Here is a 19331-nt window from a genome sequence, read left to right on the forward strand (position 1 = left end):
TTAATAATAATAATAATAATAATAATAATAATAATAATAATAATAATAATGATAATAAAACTTTTGTACTTTTCATTTAAGAACATAAACAACAATTTTTATTTTTTTTTTACAAAAAAAGCACAGGATTCACCTTACATGCAAATGACAACCAATTGACATACTTTATTAGTTATTGTTGCATAAAGCTTTACTGTGTAGTTTTGAGGATGTTTTTTTGCCCAGACAAACTATATGAACAAACACTCCTGAATAATCAAACTGACCTGAGGGGATAACACGATTTTTGACTGTTTGACTTTGTTTTCTGGTGGACCTTGCCACCTTTCTAGCTTCAGACGGTGCTGGGGACCATAATTTCCTCTTAGAGCAGCTTGTTTATTTAATAGTGGAAAAAAAATTAATAAATAAAAAAAAAACATTTGTAGCCTTTTATTACCTCATTAAAAGTGTAAATATTAATATTCGGAGTTTGAATTTGTCCTCGCAAACTGCACAATTGCCTTTTAAATAAAAGTATTGAATGTATCATGAAGCCATCAGTTTGTAAGCGTTTACTGTTTAGGCGAGGTCAGCGGGGGGAGAACTACAGTTCATTGTGCGTTGTTTCCGGAGGGAAGTGTTTTCATTCATTCGTCCGTCCTGTGTTTCCTGGAGACGCTGTTCGGTTTTCGGCGGGTTCTGTTGGAACACCAGGGTCAATTATCCTGTAATAACAGCTACCGTATCCGGTGGTTGCCTTCAAAATAGAAACACTGCTCAAATTAGTCTCGTCTAGATCACAACATGTGCATTCAGGGTCATGGAGAATGGATTTAAATGCCTTCCAGTAATTTTGTTTTGCTTTTTTAAATCATTGATACCATTCTAATTGGCATATTGGCATTACTGTAATTTTTTTGAAAAATGTCTCAACTATTTAGGTTGGTCATACTGTAACTTATTACAACATATACACTTATAGTTGACTACATTTCAATGTACATTTTCTGCCTTCCCAACAGCATCTACATATACATATATACAAATCATTCAGATCAGTAACAGTGTTTAAAAACAAGAGAAAGAAAGAAAGAAAGAAAGAAAGAAAGAAAGAAAGAAAGAAAGAAAGACAGAAAGAAAGAAAGCAAGCTGTAGCTCAGCGGGTAGAGCAGGTCGACTAGTGATCGAAAGGTCGCTAGTTCAAATCCCGGCTCAGGGTAAGGCTGAGCTGCATGTCGAAGTGTCTTTGAGCAAGATACTGAACCCCATATTGCTCATAAGTGAGGGCCCTGCGATGAGCTGGCGACTTGTCCAGGGAGTACCCTGCCCTCGCACTGAGACAAGGCTGGGATTGGCTCCAGCAGCAACACCCCGTGACCCCATGGAAAGGGATAAGCGGTTGGGACAATGACATGACATAGATATATCCAACGATGTGTGAGCTGTATGTGCCTAAATAGGCTATATTATAAAATCGCTTTCCTTTCTTTTTTAACTACTACTATCTTTTTTTAAAGCATTCGCTCATTCATTCATGCCCTAAATGTAAATGTCATTCATTCATTCCTATGCTCTTACTTTGAAAGGCTTCTGGCGCAGGCTGGGGTCATATTCCCTCTGCGCCGTGGTCGCTTGACTTATTTTGTCAAAATGGCGTTGCTCGTAAGAGGAGACTCGAGTTAGTTCATATTATCGGTGTTAATTCACTTACCGGACAAAACACGCAGAGTTAGCCACGCAGTATGGCGACCCTGGACCAGAAATCACCCAATGTGCTTCTCCAGAGTCTTTGCTGCAGGATTACGGGGAAAAGCGAAGGTAGCTACATCATTCAGCGCTAGCATGGTCCGCGCTAGTGCAGATACGTGCAACGCTCTAGTATTCAGGAAACGTCAAAGCTAACCTGATTCAAAAAAGCCGCACTTTGTCGTGCCTTTTCCCATTCCTTGTCGTACATAATTTTACACATGATATAAAGTTATTGGCTGAATTTGTATCGTCTACTGGCCAATTCGGCTTATCGTTAACACGACAGGGAAGACACATATCGATAATAACAAAAGTTTTTACATATCATACGCCGGCTAACCCCGGTGTGTTTTTCTAACGGGAGGTTGAAGAAAATCTGGAATTATATGCTAAAATTAAGCTGCTGGTAATTTGGACACATGCCGAATTCTCTCAACGGCCTTGCTGGTCAACAAGCGCACACATAACTATCTAACCGATAAAGAATAGAGACAAAATGAGTTTTGTATCACTTTAGCAGTGTTTGACAACGGGACGCAGCGGGGCTCTGTCCGCCTAACGTAACGTTAGTTAGCTGTCAGCCAGTGGGTTCGGCTAGACACTGCACATCCATCTTCACAGCGCCATGGCATTTACAGCTGTCAGCGTAATGCACTGTCAATTCTGATTTAATTAGCTGGCTAGCGGTTCACTTCAGATATCTAATCCATGAGCTCGTTAGCCAGTTAGCTCTCTAACTGACCGGTGTACTGTTTGCATGGTTACTGGATGCGCTCGTGTCCTGCTAGCTGCTGCAGGCCCCTGTTGGCTGCAGACAGCTCAGAGTAAGGTTTAGCACGTTCTGAACAGAAAACAGGAGTGAACAATCTCTGTGATGGAGTTAGTTTTGACGTGACTGAAACTTAAACCCTGTGTATTATCTTTTTTTTTTTTCATCCAGAGCCACATACATTCTGTTCCATTACTGCATCCCTTTCCAGAGTGCCTTTATTAAAAGTTTATAGTAAAATAAATGGGGGGATATGTAGGGCAAAAGTAGCAAAACCGCAGGAAAAACTCTCCAGCTCGTGACATGACTTTTAAAAGGACTTCTCCAATGCCACTGAGCTTCACTGATCGCTTGTTGTTTTCCACCCTCCAGCTGAAGTTGCCCACCAGTTTCAGTATGCAGTGCGAGTCATCGGCAGTAACTACGCTCCCACCATCGAGCGCGATGAGTTCCTGGTGTCAGAGAAGATCAAGAAGGAATGTAAGTGCTCTTTGTCAGCTGACAGCGCGTTGGTACTGTAGGGATGCTGGGCTACTGTGACATCCAATCAGAATTGCTCTACTGTCTATCTCTGTGGCACTGTCCCTGACCCATCAGCCAAAATCTGCCCATCTCTCTCGCTGTCAGGTTGTTTCTGTATACGAGTTCCGTGTGTGCGCTCTTACCTTTCACCTTTCAGATATTCAGATGATCATAACATCACTCGCATGCGTTCACTCATATAAAATAACTACTACTACAAGCTACAGTGATACCATTTGTTGCAGCCTTTTGCTGCTAACTGTGGCACGTCTTACCAGAACTTGCGTTTCTCTTCTCATCTCTCACCTTCCCCTTTTTGAAATGCAGATTTCTGTTGTCGTTCAGGTCGGAACACGCTTTTTTTTTTTTCTTTTTTTTCTTTTTTAAGACATCAAAATGACGAAGGTGTTTTGAATCCAGACGCCAGTGGTCTTTTTTCTCTCTTCTTATTCACGGCGCAGTGACAGCTTTCTTTGTGCTGCGGAACAGAACGAGCAGATCGACCTCAGCAATTCATTTATCCACCTCTTCCTTCGCAGCTTAAGTTTTGTTTGTGGAGAGGAATCTGTCTGCAGTGAATGACAGGCGTTATCAGTCTCGGTGTGTTCATCTGTTAAATTGGTTATGAATTTTGTAGGAGACTCACGTACTATGATTTTTGTCTTGCAGTGCTTAAGCAGAGGAGAGAAGCAGACGCCGCTCTGTTCTCGGAGCTCCACAGAAAACTTCAGACGCAGGTTGGTATCTGGGTTTTCATACCAGAGCAGAAACCTGGATTTATCACATTTTTAATTCTTCATTAAATTCATTATTCATTTCGAAATAATCTGCTGCGGTGTCGCCGACACACTGCGACTGTGTTCAGCTGATGTTTCCTGTCTTGACAGAGTGTGCTGAAGCATCGCTGGTCCGTTCTCTACTTGCTGCTCAGCCTCTCTGAAGACCCCCGCAAGCCATCCAGCAGAGTGAGGGGCGCACACACACGCACACACAATCCCTCTACACTTCAGTCAACTCTTAAGGGGCAGCCCTCATTCATAAAAGGTCTAAGTATGTGTTAAATACCAGCTCCATCCCCTCTCGTCTTCACTGTGTCCATGTCCTTACCAGGTCGGAAACTATGGGGCACTTTTTGCCCAAGCCCTCCCCAGGGACGCCCACTCCACCCCGTTCTACTGCACCCGGCCCCAGAGCCTGGCCCTGGGCTACGCCGAGAGGGGCGCGGCTCTGTCAGCCAGCGTGGGGACCAGCGGCATCTCCAGCCTGGGAGTCTACACCCTGAACGGACCCACGCCGACGCCACAGTCACTGCTGGCCGGGTGAGCGTAACGACAAAATGAACCCGCCGAAGAAACAGTTTTGACCTCATTTGTTTTTAATATATGCGCCGTCGTCTGTCGGTACGGCCAATGTAAGGTGGATAATGTGCCTCACTATCTTAATGCATTTTTTAATGCATCTTAATGGATAAATTCCTTCAGCTACAAATGTTTTGAATCCCCTGTCAGTTACAAGCCAGCATCATGCATACACTGATACCAGTGTAGTCAATAGTAAGTCATCAGTTTGCACAATACCGGAGAAGAGAACCTGTGTCCATTTTCATGAGCAAGTCCCAGCTGTTAGCTGTGTTTAAGCAGCGGCAGGCCCCGGGGAGAACCAGGTTATTTATCTGACGCTCGTCCTGTAAAAACACTCAGAGGCCGATAAAGGGAGCATCAATTAGCACCAGAAGACGAGTTTGCAGTCTGACCTCTTCTAAATCTGTTTTATGAGGCATCAGAAGGCCATTTAATTCCATTTATCCACATTAATAATGCAAGAGTCCTTCAGATAGGTATGGCTGGGCTCTCCTTTTAGTTGTGAAAGGGGGAGAATCCTTCACTCCAGCCCAAACATAACAAAAGATGTCATGGCTGTATTCAGATGTACCTGACAGGAGGAGCGGCACTCTGATTAAGCAGAGATGTTTGTTCGACTTGTTTCTGAATAAGTTCATTTTCTGTGCCGAGTGATTTTAAGATTTGAACGCATTTCTGTCGCAAATCCTGAAGCTAAACAAGGATGTTATCTTTTAGCATCCTTTAGGCTTTGCAGACGCCTCTCCAGTATCGCTGATTTTTTACATTTGCGTTTAGGGCATTTGAGCAGACGCTGGGAAAAACAAAGTACTGTCATTCTCTTTATTCTCATGTCGGCATGCCAGGGCAGCGGTTGCTCACAGCGACGTAAATAGTCCACAGAGCAGCCAGGCCAGGACTGTTGGACTGACCATGTCCGGTGGGCCAGTCCGACCCTGCCGGTGTGCTTTAAGCGTGTCACACGGGCGAAGCGACAGACGGAAGGAGAAACGGAGAAGAGCAGCCAGGCGAGAACAGAAATGGAAGCATCACGTCGTGTCCCCAGGCAGCGCAGTTTATTAAATCTCCCAGAGAACTTGATATGGAGAGGGCAGAAAAGAGGTCACCGGCTTGTGAGAAGTGCGAGAAAAGTGCAAATGAAATTTTTCCGAGTTGTGCCGCTTAAAGCACCCGTTGTGTGTTTTTCCTGTTGTTGCTTTACTGAGGAGTTTAGCCGAAGTATTTTGGAGGATCATGCAGTAAAACCAGAGAGGCCTTTTTGAGTTTTCTTATTTTTGTGGTAGTGAACTGGATAGGAACCAAACTTTCAAGGGGGGTTGTGGGGGAAACAAAGCAGGCTGTTCACCAAATAGATTCACCCTTGGGCACCAGTATTTCACACGCACACGTTCACACGCTTTGTTGTTCCATTGCTGGTTTTTGGGCAAGTATTTTGCATTGCTACTTGCAATGTAAATATATATTTTTTGCATGGTTTGACAGAGCTATTTTAGAGCAACACTTTATCTGTGCTTTTCAGTCAGCCCCCTCAGTCCGCAGCAGGAGGCGGGCAGTCTTTGGGCTCTCGGCTGGCTTGGACTCTTCCGGTCAGCTGCTCTCCTTCCACTCTGGCCCTGCCCAACACTCGCCCGCTCGGGCCCCCAGTTCCCTCCCCCAGAGTGGTCCATCCCCGAAAAGACGGTGAGAGACACGTTGTACAGACCCAGTGACTTTACGTTGTTTGTCTAAATGGTAGTTGAGTTCCAAAAAGGTCTTTAAATCTGAGTATTGACTGTTTGAATGCACAGCAAAGTCTCTGTCCTCTTGTCCTCTGTTGGTGTAGGGGAGGTGAGCGAGACGGCTCTGGTGCGGGACATACTCTACGTCTTTCAGGGAATCGACGGCAAGTTCATCAAGATGAGCGGCCCGGATAACTGTTACAAAATAGACAGCAAGGTACCTGAACCCGCCTCTGCTTCTGTAAAGCTTTTAAGGGACGCACATCATCATCATCATCATCCCAGAACAACCGCTAAGACGAGACACAGAGGTTCAAGTGTGAACCACATCTTTCTGATATTTCAATCTAAAAGCAGATTTTATTTTGATTTGACCATGTCCAGCAGTGAAAGCAGCCGTTCGCCGTCTCCTTTTGGAGAAGAGCCCGTTCAGTGTTCGACCGATTTTCCCTTTTAGACACAGCTGAAGTAATGGCCGCCAGATTTTCGGAGAAGATGATATGATATCAAGACTATTGTTGTTGATTGGCCTTAAAAAGAACGATTCAACAGATCAATACGAAGCTCTTTGGCTCCGCGCCACATCGACCTCTCTCGCCCTCTCTTTTCTCTTTTCTGTGAATTCCTTTTTTACTCCTTTTGTGCTCGTCCTCCTCCCCTCTCACATAGTATTGATAGGAAGGCCTCAGATTTAACCTGTCCCTTTTTGATTCTCGCGGCGGCGCTAAACATAGCCCCGTGGTCAATCCGCTGTCCCTGCCTTGATGGAGAAGGAGCCGGCGAGACCGGAGATAAAAATGAAGTCAAGGATGGCGACATTTTGAATTTGTCTCCGGCCACTTCGCTCCTCTGCGCAGAGCTCTCTGGATAAGAGGTTTCGTTAACAAATGAAAATTTAATGCATCGTTAAATGTGAACTATCAAATCTGTTGCTGCATGTAGTAACTCTCTCAGAGCTTTCAGAATGGTTGGATTTACACCACCTCGATATTAATGCGCTCGGATCGGGACAGTCAATATCATGAGGATCATTTCCGCTGTGTGTCATTACAGTTTCTGCATTTCCTGATTAACTCGAGATGACTAAACAAAGGCAGGAAGTAGAGCCATGTTGATGTACGCCGGTCAGCCACAACAGTAAAACCACCTGCTTATTACAGTGTGGTTTCCTGTTGTGCAACCCAAACCGGCTCTGCCCTGTCAAGGCATGGTCATGAGACCAAGCGGATCTAGTGGTGTCAATGTTGCGGCTGATTCATGTGTGACGTGTGTGTGTTGTATGTAATGTGTGCCGTGCCTCACCAGGTGGTGCTGTGCAAGTCCCTGAGAGACACCAGCAGCAGACTGGCCGAGCTCGGCTGGCTCCACAACAAAGTCAGGAAGTACACCGACGCCAGGAGCCTCGACCGAGCCTTCGGACTGGTCGGACAGGTGTGTCTTGAGTTTGCAAGATATATTCATAATCTCACGAAGTTTGAATCCCTCCCAACACTGTCCCCTCTGTGTCCTCCATTAGAGCTTCTGCGCCTCGCTCCACCAGGAGCTGAAGGAGTATTACAGGCTGCTGTCGGTGCTCCACTCCCAGGTAGGCTGAGCAAAACGGTGCCGAGGAGATGAATGGCGTTCAGAAGTTCAAAGAATAGAAAAGCAGTTGGATAATGAAAAAGCTTTTGGCAAAAAAAAAAAATCACTTTACCCCTCCTGAAAATGTTTATCACCTTAAGTTTAAATCCCGTACGTACGTAACCAAAGAGCTTAGTCTTCTCAAAAAGGCCTGTCACATGAAATATATGTGAAATATATTTTTTGAGGCTATTTTAATATGATACATTTCATTATTTCACAAACTTCTACTGAATAAGAATTTGACGGTGACAAGTCTATGAAAGGGTGTTCTTGTGTAATTTAAATGTTTATAATTTTGTTATGTCAATAGCGTACAGTGGCCTTAAAATGACAGCAACAAGGTTCATCTTATTTATTTCGAGAACAACATCGTCCAACAAAAGTGATTATTGTAATAGGCTCATTTCAGGTGAACTGACCCCCGTGTGTGTCGCAGTTGCAGGTGGAGGATGATCAGGGTATGAACGTGTGCGCAGAGGGTAGCCTGACCCTCAGGAGGCTTCTGGTCTGGATGTACGACCCCAAAGTCCGGCTCAAAACGCTGGCGGCTCTCGTCGACTTCTGCCAAGGTGGGTCGGGTCTCGGATGTGTATACGTGTTGGGTTTTTTGGTTTATGTAGTCTTCGTTGAGAAGAACACTCCCCTAATTGTTAGTTTCGCTCTCATTTGTTTGCTATCAGGTCGTAAAGGAGGCGAGCTGGCTTCAGCGGTCCATTCTTACGGGAAAACTGGGGACCCGCAGATGAGAGCGCTCGTTCATCACATCCTCAGCCTGGTGTCGCACCCCATCCTCAACTTCCTGTACAGGTGGATCTATGACGGAGAACTAGAGGATACCTACCACGAGGTACACGCACACATCTGTGATCGGCCCTTTTAATAATGGCGTAACACGTTTAATGATGTTCAATTAAAGAGTTTCACCCTGCTTCCCAGAGGTCCGGCAGGAACTTGCCGGGCCTTTCTGGAACACTGTTCCGTCCCACCGCTCTGACGTTTGACCCCAATGAGAGGGGAACGTCACTGAGAGGGGGAGAGAGGAGAGAAATAAAGAAAGAAGGAGAGAGAGGCGGGACAGCTTTTTAAATGAGGACCGATGAGGGGAGTGTAATGGAGAGCCCGGTGATGGATGTTTCTCCTTTACTTCTCCCTGCCCCTTTTTCTCTCTCTCTCTCTCTCTCTCTCTCTCTCTCTCTCTCTCTCTCTCTCTCTCTCTCTCTCTCTCTCTCTCTCTCTCTCTCTCTCTCTCTCTCTCTCTCTCTCTCTTTGCGTTTCCTTTCACACACGCGCTGTTTATGGGTTCCAGCATTAACCGTTCGTCATCACTCCGGTCTTAAGTGCCGCGTTTGAGATCGGCAGAGACAAAGTTATTGCACCCTTCCAGCAGGAGAATCGCTCTGGAGATCTCACACAAATGCATATGCAGTAAACAACACCCATAGTTGTGTTGAGCTTGTGCCGAGATACAGCAGTCACTAAAATTAGAAATGGTCTGAATTTCTGCTATGCATTAGTCGACCCTGATCTCATATTATTAAAGACAAATTTGAGGGTCGTGTACTTGCACTAGGGCTGTGTTTTCAGTGACAGGCTGATCATTAGGACTCATAGTAAACGATGCATTAACTGGAACTGAATGTCTTTTATAGATTATATATTTTGGCGGCCTGTGTGAGTAAGGATGACGGGATGCAGTAGTACTTGCCGTTGTAAGACTCCATAAGGTGCTTGCTGAGATGTTTCCCCATCATCAAAGCTGGAGAAGATAATATGATAATTGTGATTTATATGATTAAGGGAGAATGATTTGATGATAATAATTTTAAAAAAAAGTGGCAAGGGAGGGAAACGGCCTCAACATTGTAAACAAAGCTATCAGCCGGATATTCTGCCTTATTTCCCGTGTTACCGCCGTTAACTGTAAGTCTAGCGAGTCTCTGATCAGCTGCAACCTGCTGAGGGTTTCATCCCTGGTGTTCAAACCTGTCTTTACCTCTAGATGTCATAGCGTCTCGGGCGTAGGATGAATGCCATCCTGCTCTCAGCAGGCAATGTACAGAGTTGCATCCCTGCTCCCCACAGTGTCGCGCCAGCCAGCGGTTCATTGATGTCAACCCACTGTACATCTCATCATTACCCCGCATGAATAAGAGACCAGAGACGTTTAATCGATGCCGACTCATCTTTTAGCAACCTTAAAAGTCCCGGCTCAGCTTTTTATCTTTTCTTTTCTTTTCTTTTCTTTTCTTTTCTTTTCTTTTCTTTTCTTTTCTTTTCTTTTCTTTTCTAGTAGCCTCCCACTGTTCCATGCACAAGCCATCTAGTTGTCGTAGAGGTGGCCACAAATTGTTGTGAAAAGGCAAAAATTGGTAGGAAAGGCTAGGTTGATGGAAGCAAACTGTTGCTTTGCCTCAGTCTGCTCCTTTTTCTCTTCTTCCCATCCTTTCATTTGTATTGGACACAGTCCCTGCTCTCTCACTGCGGTTCTCTCCAATACTCAGTATTTTAGGACTGCCCATAATTGTCACTGTGAGAAATGACACACTTTTCCATCCCCATTCAGAATCAATGTGCTGTAAAGACCATATCAGGATGTGAGAGGAGGGGGTCACAAAGTCACATGAGGGGCAGTTCTCTCTGCCTGAGGTGTTTACAGGATGGTAGATAGGATGACATTTACTGTCCTAATAAAACATCAGAGGGTCACTGTCCTGGGAAAGGCGTGATCAACTCAAACCTCAGGGGGTCATTGTTTTGGGAGGGAGTAATTACCAAGTGTCGTAAAAGTATGTGACCCCCACTCTGTTGTATTCAGAGTACTCAGAAACATTTGAAAGACTTCAGAGAGCACTTTGGACCTGTCCTCACTCTATTCCAAACCTTTTGGAAACTTGTGCGGTGTTTTTTTTTTGGCGTAATCCTGCTGACGAACCCACAAACCAACTCGGATGAAAACACAACCTCCTTGGCAGAGGAGATGAAGACATTCTCAGGAATGATGAGCTCAATAGTAAAGCTTCAGTTTTGTTATATTTCTTGACAGAAGTGTTTGTGTGATTTGTTGACGAGTTCAAGGTCTGTTGGAAATTTGAAAATCCGCCAATAATTTCATTTTGTTTACAGTTTCTAGCTGTGATAGTGTAATTGTAGCGCTATGTTGTGTTTGTTTGTTTTATTCAGAGCCTCCACTGGGTGTTGAGTTTCAAAAGGGTACTAATGTGTGTTTGTGTGCACAGTTCTTCGTAGCATCAGATCCCAATGTGAAGACGGATCGCCTGTGGCATGACAAGTACTCCCTCAGGAAGTCAATGATCCCCACATTCATCACCATGGACCAGGCCCGCAAGGTAGAGATACCCACACACACACACATTTCTTTATCTGTCACAATACAAATTGCTTTCTGCCAGCCATCAGCCTGTTGACACGCCCATTAACAACAGTAGAACACAGAAACGTCTTTTAGCGAGGTCATTACGTCCAGCCGTTATCTCCAGGCTGCTGTTCAGCTTCGGTTTTTCTCTTTTTTCTATTTTAGGTTCTGCTGATTGGTAAGTCCATCAACTTCCTGCATCAGGTCTGTCATGACAGAACGCCGCCAGGCAAAATCACGGCAGCGTCCAAGTCTGCAGATACGCCCAAAGACGGTTAGTTAATTTCTCTCATTCCTCTTGTGCTCTGTGACTATTTCAAAGCTGGTATACGTCTTGTAATTGTAGTTTCTGGGCGTTATGAGGATTTGATGAGTGTGGGGGGTAAGTTGACTTTAGAAATGATCAGTCAAAAGTTCACCTCATCTTCAGAAGGAGCAATAGACCACATAAAAGTCAATGGTTTTGTCTTCTTTCTTTTTTAGTGTTTTTAAATCAGGCATACTCATGACATCATTGTCCAATAAGACGCCTCCTTTTTGTTTCCGTCCTCAGCATATTGATATTGGTATATTGACGCGGGCCAGCGGACTGGCAGTGATCAATGCTCTTACCGCTCACTGGCCTTGTCCTCTCTGTTTGACGGTGAAGAGGAAAGAGGTATACTTAGCCGCGTTCTATCGATCCAGTCTGCAGGACTTCATCTGACCAGTTTGATCTGTAGCTGTTACTGTATCTGCCGAAGGGCACCGCGCTCTCTTCTTCACTTATCGTCCAGCAGTAAGAGGTCCAGTTGGGTCGAAAGGGGGAGGATGGCACGGTTTTGCTCGATCGCAATTTCCTTTTTTTTTTTTCCTTTTTTTTTTTTTAGCACTTTCTTGCTTTTCTTTTTTCATCAGTCGACAGTTAAACAGAGAAGATTTCACAGGATTCAGTCGTTTAAAAAAATGACAGAATGCTGTGTTATAATAGAACTGCAACTAGTTCTATATAGAACTTTATTTTTCAACACAAGAAAAAAATAGTCTTAAAAGTATATAAAATTAAAAGTAAGTATGAACTTGGCATCAACGCTTTACATTCAAACACACACACACACACACACACACACACACCTATTCTGTCACTGATCTGCCTTTTCTGCTCCACCACCAAAAGCAGCCTACACAAGCAAGCTCAGTTACATAAAACCACGAAGCAAACATGGATTTTATCAAGTTAGATTTTGAAAATGATAATACTGATTGAAAAAGGATAATAATTGTTGAACCCTCCCAGTAGTTGTTAATCCAAAAGCAATCTATTGAAGAGCTATAACAGTAAATTAATAACTGCTCTGTCCCTTCAAAAAATGAATTGTCAATGTTTGAACCGCTTCAGGCCCCAAGTAATATTCCTTGTCTCTCTCCGGTAGCTGCGGAGTTGCTGTCCGACCTTGAGGGGGCGTTCCAGGAGAAGATCGACGCCGCCTACTTCGACACCAGCAAATACCTGTTGGACGTCCTCAACCGCAACTACCTGCTGCTGGAGCACCTGCAGGCCATGAGGAGATACCTGCTGCTGGGCCAAGGAGACTTCATCAGACACCTCATGGACCTGCTGAAGTTAGCAACACACCCTTTTGAATTTAATTATTACACATCTCAGCGATCTGCTACATTGCTACATATCTAAAGCAGAATTATAGCAGTACAATCCTGACCAGTGATTCTGTTTCAGACCGGAGTTGGCACGCCCCGCCACCACTTTGTACCAGCACAACCTGACCGGTATCTTGGAAACTGCGGTCAGAGCCACAAACGCCCAGTTTGACAACGCAGAGATCCTCAAGAGGCTGGATGTGCGCCTGCTAGAGGTAGTGATTTGCGTGTGAGTGAGGGATTGCTTTGCTGCAGGTCTGACTTCAGCATGTCCAAACCTTCTGTTTTCCTCCAGGTGTCTCCTGGGGACACCGGCTGGGATGTTTTCAGTCTGGACTACCACGTGGATGGACCCATTGCCACGGTAACGCACGCTATTTTGGGTGTAATATATTTTCAGTATATATGTTCTAACAGTTGCCTTTGTTTTCATATATAAATATACCCGTGTGTGTGTGTGTGTGTGTGCCTCAGGTGTTTACAAGGGAGTGTATGGGCCACTACCTGCGGGTGTTTAATTTCCTGTGGCGGGCCAAGAGGATGGAGTACACACTGACTGACATCTGGAAGGGACAGATGTGTAATGCCAAACTGCTCAAAACCATGCCTGGTACATAAACAAGCACACACACGTTCATTCTTATTAATGTTCTGATGGGTTTGTTTATTGTTGCGTTTATTTTTGCCGTGATTGAAACACCCCTAACTTTCTTTTTACAATTCCTGAATCTTCTCTCAGAGATCTGCATTTGAATACAAACGTGATCATCCAGCTGTTTCACCACCCACTTTAAAGATACTTAAACTGATGAAGAGTGCTGGATTGGTTATAATCTAGGAAAAAGAAAAATAAATAATATCTTTATTTGAATCCATCATAAACCCAAGTAGATCACAGTCTAATTTCCCCCTGCAAGCCAAAACTATGTTGCCTATATAACTTTGATAATAACGTTGAAATGGGATGTAGCTATAATAACTCAAACTCAAAATTCCCAGTGGAAATAAAAATACATCCGCCACTTGGTGGAGACATTGCATGCTGGAAGAGGGAAGCTCATAAACAGTATATATCTTTATGTTTTACTGCTGTATCCAATGCAACTGGACTTTTCCTGAAGATGTTTACCTCTCATCCAAGAAGCTTAATCAGTTCAGTTCCGTTCTTCAGCTGAAGAAGCCTCTGGAAATCTTTGGTTTAGGTGCCATGAAAGCTGTATGAACCCTGTCTCATTTAAGGACAAATCGCCCTTTTTGGTGTTTTTCTAAGGTGTAACATCTATCCTGATGTACTTTTCCCTGACGCTGTGCTTTTTACCCTTCAGAGTTGTCCGGCGTTCTGCATCAGTGTCACATCCTGGCCTCCGAGATGGTCCATTTCATCCACCAGATGCAGTACTACATCACCTTCGAGGTCAGTCCATTAGCGGCGCTGCTACGTTTACAGGCTGTAAAACAACAGTTTAAAACATTGGTAATTACTGCAGGGGCGTTCTGCTGCGTCGGTGAAATGCAACACGCATTACTCTGATTTACAGGATCAACAGGAGCCCCCGAAGTTTGTGAGGTTAACTCCATTTTAGAAGGTTGCTGGTTCAAGTCCAAACCAGGGAAAGTCAAACTAATGGAGTTGGGTTTTTTTTTAGATGAGACAGCAGTTCTCAACTGCAGGTGTTAGTGTTGAGTAAAGTCAGTGACTAAAAGATTTCTCTGCTCGGACAGCTGATGAAATAATGATAAGAATTACAAGAAAAACATATCGACTGTGGGCTGGGAGGCGCCGCCATGCTATCAGACCCGCAGGCGGGCCGCAGCGACTGTACTGTATCTGATTTTTCATAAAAGGACAATGTAATTCCCATAGAGCTTTGGTAAAGTCTGCGCCTGCGTTGATGTGTGCGCAGGTGCTGGAGTGCTCCTGGGACGAGCTGTGGAACAAAGTGCAGCAGGCCCAGGACCTCGACCACATCATCGCTGCGCACGACGTCTTCCTGGACACCATCATCTCCAGATGTCTGCTAGACAGTAACAGCAGGGTAACACACGCACACACACACACACACACAGTGATAATCTTCTTGGCAAAGTGAGATTTCTATGCACACTTCCTTGAACTCTTTTCCCGTATGTCCGTCCAGTCTCTTTTGAACCAGCTGAGGGCCATCTTCGACCAGATCATCGAGTTCCAGAGCGCCCAGGACTCCCTGTATCGCTCGGCGCTGGAGGAGCTCTCTCTCCGGCTGCAGTACGAAGAGAAGAAGCGGCAAAGAGACGAGGAGGTGGGAACAGAATGACCAGCAGATGAACTTTTAATACACCTCTCAAAATTAGTAAGGGGAGGTTGGGATATGGGGGCGTATATGTTGCCCAACAGTTTATTTGTTGCTACAGCGGTTTTGCTCGCAGACTCGTGCGCATCTGAGTTATGAAAAATGGATTTCTTTGCTTGTGGAACCCCTTCAGCTCAGTTTTTAGGGGCTATAAATGGCTACTGGATAATGAGCGACGAATGAATGTTGTGACACACCGCAAGTGAGGAGTCGTCGATGCTAATTTTGAGTAGTGCACAACAAGAAAACAGGCGGAAACGTATTATAGTATAGTACTTAAATATGTGATAATATCCTGTTTGATTCAGGGTCAGTGGGCAGTGAACGATGCACAGGAAGCAGAGGAGAAGAAGAGGATTCAGGAGTTCCAGGAAACCATACCAAAGATGTGCTCCCAGCTCCGCATCCTCACGCACTTCTACCAGGTAGCAGCCCGATCCAACTCCGAGACTGGGCACACGAGGTGTTTCACAGCCTTCTCACGACTCCCTTTGCTTCTTTCAGAGCATCGTCCAGCAGTTCTTGGTGTTGCTGATGACCAGCTCCGACGAGAGCCTGCGTTTCCTCAGCTTCAGGCTGGACTTCAATGAACACTACAGGTTTGTCTCCGAGAGCGCAGGTCAGCACGGGGAGTGAAACAACCGAATTGAACAGATTATTTGAACCTGTCCTTTGTGTCTTGTCCCAAAGGCTGTTTATGAGAATGATCTCCATGGCTCTCCAGGGTTCAAAATCTTAAGCATCGTGATCTAAGCTCCCACAGTGTAAATGTCTTATCAGGCTTTTTTACTTTCAGATATACACTCGATTAAATGACAGATCTTGTACAAACGTATTGCAGACCAGATCACGCAGCTTGCTTTCAGTCATTTCGAAGCACCTCGTGTTCCTGTGAGTGACTTGATGTGCCTCCTGTGGGCTGCGCATGACGCATTTTGCGATCCAGCAACAGTCCAGGTGTGAATTTCACAAGTGTCGGACGGAGAAGATGACAGAAACGGCACCAAGCAATTTCAGTAAAGCGTGTGTAAAACATTTTTTTTGTTAGGATGTTGAGATGAGGAGAGCCAGCTAAAGGGCTACAGACACAGGTTACATTCTTATTATGTGTCTTATTTATTTTTCATTAAATATTTTATCATTATATATCTAAAAAAAAATCGACTAATGAAAAGTGTCACCAGTAATGTCTCTACTTGCAACGTATGTGTTAGGTTTTATTTAATTTAACCAGTTCTGAAATTAGAAACTTCCATTCAGACCTCGTGACCTTTAAACCCATCAAGGTTTCTTCTTTGGCATTTTGTAATTGAATGTTTTCTCATTCCTTCTTTTCTCAGAGCGAGAGAGCCGAGGCTGCGAGCCTCGCTAGGCGCCAACCGCGGGCGACGACTGTCGAATATCTGACGCGGCGGCGACTGCATCGACGGCTTCCGGTCATTGGAGCACGGGGTATGACATCACCGAGACTGGCCAGCCAGCGCACTTCATGTCCAGATGATGTCATGCCTTGGAGGAGCGATCCAAGCACCGTTTCGTAAAAACAGCGCTCCGGCGCCGAAGACGCGGCGGCTGCCAAGTGATGACATCACAGCGGGACGGCTCCGGCAAAAGTTGGCCGCGTGGGATCACAAAGGAACACAGTTCAGTAAAATCAAACTTTCAGAGCTACTTGTGACATGCAGAGCATCACCCTAAATAGACTGCTTTAAAATTCAGCAAGAATTCAGCGAAACTCGAAGTCCATCTGGGAAATCAAAGTGGAGCCGAGTGCGAGGAGGTCGATTTAAAAAAAAAAAGCTGCTGACTGTCAGAGTCACACAGGGCCACCTTACATGGCATGCCTTATTATTGAGAGAAAACAAAACCTTGTTTCTCAGCCTGGTTGCCAAATCTAGTCCCAACACACATAATGTATGTACATAGAGTTTATGCAAAAATGTATGTACGTGTATATACGCGTCTTTTCACGTCAGCACCTGTGGCTCTGGGGGTTGAACTGATATGGGAGGCCGATATTGATATATCATTCAAATTTTTTGTATTGGTGGCAGTCAGTAAAACGGTTCTATCCGATCATTTTAGTGCACTTATTCCACAGGAGACAGTGTTTCTGCTGGACGTGTTATCATTAAGGTGCAGTATAAAAGCATTTCCACGTCAAGGAGTGGAAAAATTTATATTTTCCCAGGGTTTTTTTTTTTTTTTTTTTTTTTTAGTGTAACAGACCAGCTCTCCGATCACAATCATTCATAGGATTTTCAGTGACGCACATATACACTTGTAGACAATTCTGCTTCCAGTGACGTAAAGACCAGAAGACTCATACAGGGAGAAAAAAAACAAATCTGCTTCTTCTGCCTCTGGAAACTGACATTTTTCAATAATTATTTTATAGCTGTTCTTCATTACATCGGTGGGAAGCATCTTTCGCCACCTTGACTGACAACCGACTGAATGTTATTAAAAGTTGAGTTTTTGTTCAAGCGTGTTTTCCTTGCTCAGTTTACAGCCCGCGCTATTCACGTCCGCGTGAGGCGGTCACAGACGATCCTCTCGACAACCACGGCGACCTCACTCCTTCACACCGCATCAACAACGGCCGCATCAACAATGTCCAGGGCGTTTCGGTCTCTTGGGGGAAAAAAAAAAATGTAAATATTTCTGGATGAAAATCTGTGTTTAAAGAATTTAATGGTTGTACCTTTTGAATGTGGGCAGTGTATTTTCTGAAACGAGACGTTATAAGGAAGAAAAGCAAACGTGGCGTTAAGCGGGGTTTGTTTCGCGCGCGTGTGACATGAAGATGGCTGACAGGGGTCCTCGTGGAATTGGTTCAGTGTTGTAGCAGCGCTGCTGTTGATCGGCTCCCTAAATGATAATTCACCTCTCAGTCATCGGATCGGTCTGTTTAAGACGATAGAAACCCGTCAAATACATGTGTTTTCAGCTGTATGTTTACGATCGCCACTCCAGTATGATTAGATACTAGAATCAGTCCTTTTTATATCCCACGCCTGAATAGTGGGCTCAAAAGATAATCATCAGTCCTAACTGCTGCAGTGGGACATAACCTTTTACTGGATTTCTCTTGTAGTGCACAGTCAGAGTTTTTTTTTTTTTGTGAGATGGGGAAAGTCAAGTAGATTTTTAATCATCAGGTTACACAACAATTCTCATCTGTAAACAGCTGTGAGCATTGATCTGGACATGTAGAAGCTCTGATCCTCAGAGAGTGCACATTCCCTAAAAAGCAAAACATTACAGATACCACACGAGCAGCCTGCGTTCCGACCTGTTTATCAGGCTTCCCCAAAGTCACATTTAATTATACAAGAGCGCATAAGTGAAGTCCACATAAACATGCTTGCAGTGATATAGTTATTTTTTTTTCACTTCGTATGGAAGCTGGACCAGTGAAGCGCTCTCCGACAACAACATTGTTCATGTGCATATGTGAAAATATATGAATTGGACTGAAGTGAAACACCAAAACTAACCATCTGTTTGTATTTGTCCTCCACATTGTATAGCACATAATGTATAGAATATAGGGAAAGCGATCCATCCCGCGTCTTCTTTAATAAAAAGGTTTTTTTTTTATATAAACGACTGTGTGTGTTTGTGCCTGTGTGAACCTTTTCAGCTCAGCCTCTGGGTTCAATGTTTTTGGACTCACTGCCACCTGCAGGCGAGAGGCATCAGAGATGAAAGTTCGATCATTTCAAAGTAAACGTTCCAAAGGCAAGCTGTGCATCAGATTCTAAATGACTTGATGAATTCAAAAGTCAAAGTGATTACTTAAAGGGCTGCACTGGAGATTTTGTGCGACGGTTTCAGAGAATCCGATGTGCTCAAATGCATCCCACGGCATTCCAAAGCAAATGGGGCTTACTCATTTGGCATCATGTGCATGACCTCAAGTCATTTCAGTCAGTGATCATATTTTTTAAAGTAGTTTGTCTCTTTGCTCAGTTGTTATTTTACAGTGTAATATAGGGTTGTTATGGCTGAATACCATCAAGAGAGTCAAGTGAGTTTGGGTTTTAATTCTGTCAGTTTTATTTGATGTAAATACACTTTACAAACATATTCATGCAAAAGTATGCATTCAAAAAATAATGAATAAAATACCTCTACTGCCACAACAACAAACATAACAATAACACTAATAGTAATAATAATACAGTGACAACAGTAATGACAATGATGACACAAATAACAAATAACAGCTACTTATCAATAACAATAATGATACAAGTA

At 44.2% G+C, this 19331-nt stretch overlaps 3 protein-coding genes across 6 annotated transcripts in view; all 3 read left to right on the forward strand.

Moving 5' to 3' along the window:
* The window catches only part of LOC119015380 (cytidine and dCMP deaminase domain-containing protein 1-like), a 542642-nt gene that overhangs the window by 396180 nt on the left and 127131 nt on the right, over positions 1-19331 (forward strand). The window lies entirely within an intron of this gene.
* LOC119015369 (gamma-tubulin complex component 3 homolog) lies at positions 1602-18677 on the forward strand. Of its 2 annotated transcripts, none has more exons than XM_037091273.1 (23): positions 1602-1800; positions 2873-2980; positions 3692-3759; positions 3910-3987; positions 4133-4341; positions 5903-6063; positions 6206-6318; positions 7407-7532; positions 7618-7686; positions 8170-8296; positions 8408-8574; positions 10964-11074; positions 11266-11374; positions 12513-12702; positions 12818-12953; positions 13034-13102; positions 13213-13348; positions 14064-14152; positions 14643-14774; positions 14877-15017; positions 15377-15493; positions 15573-15667; positions 16409-18677. In XM_037091273.1, the coding sequence occupies exons 1-23, from the start codon at positions 1725-1727 to the stop codon at positions 16473-16475; spliced, it is 2694 nt and encodes an 897-aa protein (XP_036947168.1). In that variant the 5' UTR covers positions 1602-1724; the 3' UTR covers positions 16476-18677. The 2 variants fall into 2 exon arrangements, with proteins under 2 accessions (XP_036947168.1, XP_036947167.1); XM_037091272.1 differs by having other exon boundaries at positions 1603-1800; positions 8164-8296.
* On the forward strand, positions 1725-17801 carry LOC119015669 (gamma-tubulin complex component 3 homolog). The gene is made up of 24 exons (XM_037091891.1): positions 1725-1800; positions 2873-2980; positions 3692-3759; positions 3910-3987; positions 4133-4341; positions 5903-6063; positions 6206-6318; positions 7407-7532; positions 7618-7686; positions 8164-8296; positions 8408-8574; positions 10964-11074; positions 11266-11374; positions 12513-12702; positions 12818-12953; positions 13034-13102; positions 13213-13348; positions 14064-14152; positions 14643-14774; positions 14877-15017; positions 15377-15493; positions 15573-15687; positions 17574-17698; positions 17790-17801. The coding sequence occupies exons 1-24, from the start codon at positions 1725-1727 to the stop codon at positions 17799-17801; spliced, it is 2790 nt and encodes a 929-aa protein (XP_036947786.1).

Source organism: Acanthopagrus latus, chromosome 24 (assembly GCF_904848185.1).
Source record: "Acanthopagrus latus isolate v.2019 chromosome 24, fAcaLat1.1, whole genome shotgun sequence".
Taxonomy (NCBI): domain Eukaryota; kingdom Metazoa; phylum Chordata; class Actinopteri; order Spariformes; family Sparidae; genus Acanthopagrus; species Acanthopagrus latus.